The following is a 7,752-nucleotide window of genomic DNA, read 5'->3' as shown; positions in this document are numbered from 1 at the left end:
CCTGGTGAAGGGATTTTTCAGAAAATATGACAGTGACAACAGGGTACACCTGACTTGAGCAGAAATGCAGGTCAGAGCAGAGTCTGCCTTTCTTGGCCCTCCTGGGGCTGCAAAAAACCAGCTGGGAACAGGAACCTCCCTTCTGTCAGCAGTTCAGAATCTCCTACAAACCCTCCCCAGTCACTGCTGACCAGCCATTACACCTGACCAGTGACTGCTCCACTTCAAAATTTGCTTTTTTCTTCACCCTGGGCTCGCACGGAGCTTGGCAAAGGGGATGGAGACAGCTCTGGGCTCTCCTGGAAATGGGAGGTGGGAGTCAGTCATGGAGACACACTGAGAGCCGCTAAACACAAGCAAGGGCTGGGATTGCTGATGGCAGCTTTACTCAGGAGCATGGGCTGGGATTTCTTCAGTTTATCCTTTGCTAAATGTCTCACTCACCTGCTGGCAGTTACACATCATGGCTTAGGAAGGGATTATTTGAAGGGTAAGCTGGACAGCAGAACACTCTGGAGGAATTTCTCAGTTTGACTCATGTTCTAAACCTGCAATGAATCTTTGGGAAAAAAACTGCCTTTGATGCATTGCTCTTGGATGTGCTCATGACCATATGCATTAATTTTCTTCCATTCAATTTCTGCCAACAAATCTCACTGCTGTTGCTCAGCAGGTGATAATGATGCTCAAATGTTGCGTGTCTTGTGAGGTCTGGTCTGCTGAACTGATGCAAAATGATCGCTTTCTCTTCTCATACCAAATTCCCACTGGATGGGGTTCATCTCAGCAGCTTTGCCTGGCCAGAAGGAGATTAGATTTAGAATTGCCTCCTCAGGTCCCTCCTGAGACACAGGCACTGCTGAAAGGGGTCTCATTTCACCTTTCCTTCCCACCCACGTGATGATGTGACCTTGAGGCATCTGTCCCTCCACTGACTGCACAGGCAGCATGGACAACTCATCTGAACAGGACACAGAAGGTTTAGGCCATTGGAAGTCACATATGATGCATCTCAGGAGATTGTTTTTTTTTCCCCAGACACATACAGGCAATGTGAAGTCTGCATCAGAAAAAAAAAACACCCTGTAAATGATGTTTACTTTTCAGTGAAATATTTTTGCCTGCAAAAGACAAAAATATCTGCCTAAGACATATGGGTATGATTAATTCTAGGGAAAACCATGAAAATGTAGGTCCAGAAGAAAGTAAAGACATAAAACCACAAAGCTGGCTGATGCTTTTCAATTATTTAAGTATGTGGTAATATACATAAATTCAGATAAAATTCACTTGAAGGCATATTTCTCATTTTTTCTCTAAAGAGCCAATTCCCTTCATCTCTCTGAACATACAGAGGGCTCTGGTTCCCTGTATGTTGCCCACTGGCACAGCTGCCCAGAGAAGCTGTGGTTGCCCCATCCCTGGAAGTGTTCAAGGCCAGGTTGGATTTGGCTTAGAGCAGCCTGGGCTCCCTCCTTCCTCCTGGCCTCAATAATCCAAGGAATAATCTGGGGAACACTCTGAAGGTCAGAGCTCAAGGGTTTGGCAGTTTTGTGAGGACTGAAGGATGCTCAGAGAGGATCCTGCCATTGTGTGCATTGCTCCCTGTGCTCCCACCATAATCCTTGATTTGGGAAACACAGAGAGAATGTTCCCAACACACTTTAGGGATGGCATTCACCCCTCACCCCTCACCTGGGGCCCAAATGGTCTGTCAGACCCCCAAATCTCATTTTCTGTGTGAGCACAGTTCCCACAGTTCCTCTACCAGCCAAATAAATAACTTGCTTTGTGTGTTCCAGTGAGTGCTTTGGGATTTGAGCTTGTTCCTGTGTCTCTCCTCTCATTTTTCCTCTTACCCTGCACATCAGGTGATGCATTCTGCATCTCATTTATCCACCAGTTGGATAAATACAGGTTAGCAGGTCTCTGGAACTGGCTGGCTGCGGAGAGATTTTTTTTTTTTTCACTGCCAGGACAAATCTCACAGAGTTCTTGAAGAAAAAAATCTTGGTAGTGCTTTATGACTCGTTTGCTTCCCCTTAATTCCTCAAACAAAATGACAGATTTGGTACAATGGGAATAAATGAGGGGTTAGGTCTCTCTTGTGGTTTTTCCCTCCATGGCTTGAGGAGGGATTGATCTCTTTTTGACACCTGATTTTAGAAAATCCTTCATGCCAAGGCTTCCATGGGGCCTTTTCTTGCTGGAGCTACATAAGGTGGAGCCCAAGCTCTTGCCTGTCTTCTTAGCAGCCTTTACTGTGGTTTGGGTGTTTTTCTGCTCAAGTTTTTGCTTTTCATGAAGGAAAGCCTCTGTAACAGGATCTCCTGGTTCCTACAATTCCTCCAAGGCCAAGGATTTTCCAAGACTACACGGGGCCTGGATGCCAGGTGATTCCCAGCTGGATATCACTCAGTGCTAGAAAAGCCTCAGTGCTTTTCTCAGTTCAGCTCCTCTGGCCTGGAATTACCTGGCTTCTCCCAAAGAAGAGGGCAGGATCTCAGCCACCCTTGGTTTCTTTAGTCCCTGACAATGTGAGAGGATGATTCAGCCCCTCATATCTGAAGTGCCTTCTGGAAGTGCCCTCTTCTCTTTTCCTTTTGTTCTCTGCTGACTGCAAAAGGTGCACAAGATTCCCGGCATGGGTGTTTCTGCTGCTCAGAGGCTCCTGGAACACAACCCCTGCATCTCTGGATGGGATGGAAATGGGTTTTCAGCCGTGGCCACAGTCTGTGAGCCCTGCTGTGGAGCTGGGCAGCCTGGCTGCCCTGTCAGAGCCCAGCCACCTCAGCTCTCTGGCAGAGCCTGCAGCTCCGGCGGCGGGCACGGTGCCCATTGCCCGGCAGCCCAGGGTGCCAGCTGAGCCCTTAAAGGAGGCTTTAAGGGAAACAGAAATGAAAAACAGCTGTAACCAGAAATGCATGTTAAGCAGGATCTGTGCTGTGACACCATGAGATAAATGGATCTCCCACATCACTCCTAAATCAAAACAAGGACACTCTCAAGAGCAGCTTTGGGACTGATGTTATGGTGGGAGACCAAGCTTATTTTTCTTTCTTTCTTTCTTTTGCGAAAGCATTTTTTGTTGAAAGTTTTTGTTTTGTCAGACAAAAAATTATGCTCTGCATCATTTATTAGCCCTGCTTCCCTGCCAGTCCTGCCATGATCCCTGTGCCAGGGACATCAGGCCCCTCTCGAGTGGCAGAGGCACTTTGTAGTGTGTTACAAAAAAGTTTCCCCTTCTTCAACCTGAATCCGACCCTTTTCCCTTGCTTGGAGGAAAGCTGTTGCATGTATTTGGAAGAAATATTGAGTTTCTGCTTCAAGGCGGGGGCAGAAAAGAAGCAAATTAATGAAACCCAAGATCAAGTTATGAAGACCCATGGAGCAGATCTCTTTCAGAAGCATCTTTGAGTTGCCCACCAGGGTGTCCTGCTCAGCCTGCTTGATTCCACAGGGGACATGCCAGCACCCCTGGGCACCCTGTGCCTCACAGCCTGCTGCCTGGCATCATCCCTCCAGGACATCTGGCACCGATTCCAACCAGACTGTCATTTCCAGGTCAGTCTCCGCATTTCTGCTGACCACGTTGCCTCCATCATGAGATCATGTCTTTCCAGAGGAATCCTGCTAATGCCTTCATTCTGCCAGGCCGGTATATATAGGGGGAGCTTCCCTGGGGCTGCACTCCAGCCAAGGCATCGCTGTCTCCCCAGCAGCGGCGCTGCCCCTTCTGCTCTCCCCTTGCAGCCACAGGTCTCAGCAGCAGCAGCAGCAGCAGCATGGACATTACCATCCAGCACCCCTGGTTCAAGCGTGCTCTGGGACCCCTCATTCCAAGCCGTTTGTTTGACCAGTTTTTTGGAGAGGGTCTCCTCGAGTATGACCTCCTGCCTCTGTTCTCTTCCACTATCAGCCCCTACTACAGGCAGTCCCTCTTCCGCAGCGTGCTGGAGTCGGGCATTTCAGAGGTAAGGGCCCTTTGATTTCCTCTCCTTTCCTTCCTCTCCCTCCTTGTGCCTCCAGCTGCTCCTCTCCACCCACATCTCACACTTCCTGGACAAGGAAGACCCCAACCCACCCACCCCTTCTTTAGCACAAAGGGGAACCCTCACTGGGGACAAAGCTTCCCTTCGAGAAACAGGAACCATTTTGGCTCCTTTTGAGGGTTGTTTCCAACACAAGAAGGCTGGTTTTGTTGCTCTGTGCCCCACCACCTGTGTAGTGAAGAAGAGCAAGGCTGCTCCCAGAGTAAGTGCCTGTGAGGGCAGCTCGCCATGGGAGTGCAAGCGGGAGCTTCCTCCACCTTCTCCTCCACTTGGGAGCTTGGTGGTTTTTGCAATCCCTCACTGAAGGACCCCAGAGCAATTTTCTGAAGGGACCTGTAGGGGAATGTGTACCTGTGGGGGCCGTGATCTGAAATTCAGGTCCAGGTGTTTTCTGTAGCCCTCTCTTACTGCTTTCCTCCCAGAGCTACGACCACAATGAAACCACTGAAAGGACAAAACACGTGCTCCCAGAGAATCTTGCACTGGTTTCCATCCCCTCTCTGTGCCTGGTCCATCTGGCAGGTCACTGAATCCTAAAGGCTCTCTGGCACAAGATTAGCAGCAAGGATAATAACATCTCTCCCCAGAGCAGTAGCCAAGGTTCAGACACCAATCATGGCCTCCCAGTGACCCTGACACCTCCCACAGCCTCCCAGTGACCCTGACACCTCCCATGGCCTCTCACTGTCCCTGGGTCCCCACAATGGGAAGAAAACCCCCACTGAGGCCCATAGTCACAGAAGGACAAAGTGCCAGACCACCCCTTTTTTGTCCTTTGACCTGTGGTGATGTTGGCTGTGCCCCACAGCCAGAGCTGGGGCCTCACTGTGTGACAATGCTCGTTTCAGGTGAGGTCTGATCGGGACAAGTTCACAATCATGCTGGATGTAAAACACTTCTCTCCTGAAGATTTGAGTGTGAAGATTATTGATGACTTTGTGGAAATCCATGGCAAGCACAGTGAAAGGCAGGTAAGTGGAAGTGATGGTGATGGTGGAGCAGCTGGGGAGTCCAGCTCTGTTTTCCTTCTTTCCAACAGTTCTCAGCTGAAGGAAAAAAAAAAAAAAGAATATATCAGAAGAAGGAGTTAATTATGAATTGTCATTATTGGCATGGGCTGTTTCCATAGAGCCCCCATCTGATATCTGACAATAACAAGCTAATCCACCCCTCTTTTGTTTATTTTCAATCATCATCTTCCATAACCATCAGATGACCATGTCCATTGTTCGCTAATAACACTGGGCCAGACACAGAACATCATCTGGCACGGCTGAAGCATGGCTGAGTTTTCATAAGCCAGAATCCTTAGTGAAAACAGAGTTTTTATATGCCAATCTGGGAGAGAAAAGCAAGAGCAAACAAAACAAAAGAAAACCAACCAAGTGCCTCAGGCTTGGAAACTTTTAACACGGATGTCATGGAAATATCTGTGGGGGTCGAAAAGTGAATTATACCAGCAGGAGCTTAATTCTTCTCATACACATTTTTGGCCAGACAAGGCTCTAGCCTGGAAACAGTATGTATTTTTAAATATAGTTATTATTCTCATGGCCAACTTAAAAAAAAATAATTGCACTTCTCATTCTTTTGGCCAAAAAAAGAAGGGGGCCAGGATTGTATACTTTGGCTGACACAGCATTGCAGCCTAGTAAATAAATACATGGGTGCACACGTCTGCCTTGCCTTTACCTTCCCAGGCCTCCAGACTTTGTCTCCAAGCATCCTTTGAAATCAGAAGACCTAAATCAGATCCCAATCTGGCATCAAACCTATGGCCAAAATTACTCCCTGCTGCTGTGCTCAGCTCTTGCAGCTTCACAGGTGTCAGGGGGGACAAACTTGTAAAATTAACCCCAGCAGAGGTGTGCCCAGCAGTCCTGGCAGTGCAGTGTCACACTATGCCAGGGTGGTTGTGGATCTGGTGCTCCAAGGGAGATGGACAAAAGGAGGCACAGGGAGTTTCTGACACGCCTTCCCCCCCTTTCCCCACTGCCTCTCAGGACGACCACGGCTACATCTCGCGGGAATTCCACCGCCGGTACCGCCTGCCCGCCAACGTGGACCAGGCTGCCATCACCTGCTCGCTGTCCAACGATGGCATGCTGACCTTCTCGGGCCCCAAGGTCCCCTCCAACATGGACGCCGGCCACAGCGAGAGGCCCATCCCCGTGTCCCGGGAGGAGAAGCCCAGCTCGGCGCCCTCCTCCTGAGCCCAGCGGCCGCCGCGCTGGGCAGGCTGCCACCACCTGCAGGTCCTGCTCCCAGAGCCTTGGCGTAGATATCAGTGAATGTCTAGAGGGGTTTCTTCTCTTGGTTCCTCCCTCACTTTGTTTCCTCCTTTTTTTTGTTTTCTTTTTTTTTGTTTTCCCCCTCTTCCCTCGGATGGAACGGGGGGCTGGGTGAGCGGCTGGTGGACTTGGAAGCTTAAACCTGGTGGGGATGGTGTGGATGGCAGTGCTGCCATGCTGCTGTACTTGCTGAAAGGGTCTTTGTCTGGTGCTGTAGCCCATTTGCACCATCAGGTCTGAAGGAGTGCACGAGTGACGCTGGCTGCTGGTGCACCAAGCCTCGAGGCAAGGCTTGGGACAGGAGAAAAGCCCTGCAGAATTGCTGTACCCCACAACTGGTTACTCTGAAACAGCAACAGAGCCAAGCCCCACACTCAAGACCCCGCGTCTGTGTGACAAACCTGCCATGAGTTCCTTGCAACCGCAGGAGAAATAATAACAGCAATAATAATAATTATCAATAACATCTCACCTCGGGGGGGTTGCAACGTGTATTTTTTTCTTTCAGCAAAGTGTTTAAATGTCTCTGTTCACACCTCTGCCCTGTCATTTCCCTCTGGGACAACTGACAGGAGGACAAGCACGTCTTTCCACTGTCTTTGAAGGCCCTCGGGGGGGGAGAGAGGGGGGCTCACCACTGTGCAGAAGCTTCCCATCCCCAGCCAGCTCTCCCCAGCCTGTGTGTGACACACTGTCTCCCTTGCTCTCCTGTAACTCTAGGGTAGCTCCACCTCTCCCGCTGGTATCTGGCGCTCAACCTGAGAACGTGGTCAGTGGCGGTCAATAAAGTGATATAGGAAACACGCAACCGGCGTTGGGGGTTTCATTTGTTCCTTTGCAAGGCTCCTGAAGGTCACTGTGGTGCCCAGCATCACTTGGAAGATGAGCTTTCCACTGCTGGAAGCACTTTTTGTGAGGATGGCTCACCCTTTCTTTAGTGTTATCCCTCGGGCAAACAAAACCAAAAGTGTCAGGACCCAGGACATTCCTCTGGCTGCCCTGGGTGATTCAAGACCCTGGCAGGGGGCTCAGAGATCTTGGCACAGACTCAAAAACACCTGTGCCTTTTATTTTAGTCCATGAAAAAAATTACCAACTTTGTGTGAAGATTTACAAGCCACAAGAGTTTGAGTAGAATGATAGTTAATTCATCACAGGGTGAAAATGTAGAATTTTGGGGTTTTTAGAATGGGGGTTCAAGAAGCAAGATGGAGGAATCTGGACGTGTCCTGTCCTCCTTCTCCTTCTTCTTGTCCTCCATCTTCTGCTGGGATGGTGACACTTTTAGATTGGTTTAGAGTAGAGACAGACTGTCTAACATAGGTGATAGGTATTGGAAAATTATTGTAAATAAAGTACATGTAATTTGTAGTATAAAGTTAACAGCACCCCAAAAGGCAAGGACTGTG

The 7,752-nt window shown here is 49.3% G+C and overlaps 1 protein-coding gene across 1 annotated transcript; it reads left to right on the top strand.

Annotated features, from left to right (window-relative positions):
• Positions 1–3,785: 3,785 nt before the first annotated feature.
• CRYAA (crystallin alpha A) lies at positions 3,786–6,941 on the top strand. The gene is made up of 3 exons (XM_005427224.2): positions 3,786–3,974; positions 4,901–5,023; positions 6,056–6,941. Exons 1-3 carry the CDS (start codon positions 3,786–3,788, stop codon positions 6,263–6,265), a joined length of 522 nt encoding a protein of 173 aa, XP_005427281.1. The 3' UTR covers positions 6,266–6,941.
• The last annotated feature ends 811 nt before the right edge of the window (positions 6,942–7,752 follow it).

The sequence above is a fragment of the Geospiza fortis genome, unplaced genomic scaffold (genome assembly GCF_000277835.1).
Source record: "Geospiza fortis unplaced genomic scaffold, GeoFor_1.0 scaffold17, whole genome shotgun sequence".
In the NCBI taxonomy this organism is placed as follows: domain Eukaryota; kingdom Metazoa; phylum Chordata; class Aves; order Passeriformes; family Thraupidae; genus Geospiza; species Geospiza fortis.
The sequence above is the reverse complement of the archived record's forward strand: the minus strand, read 5'-3'. Positions and strand labels throughout refer to the sequence as shown.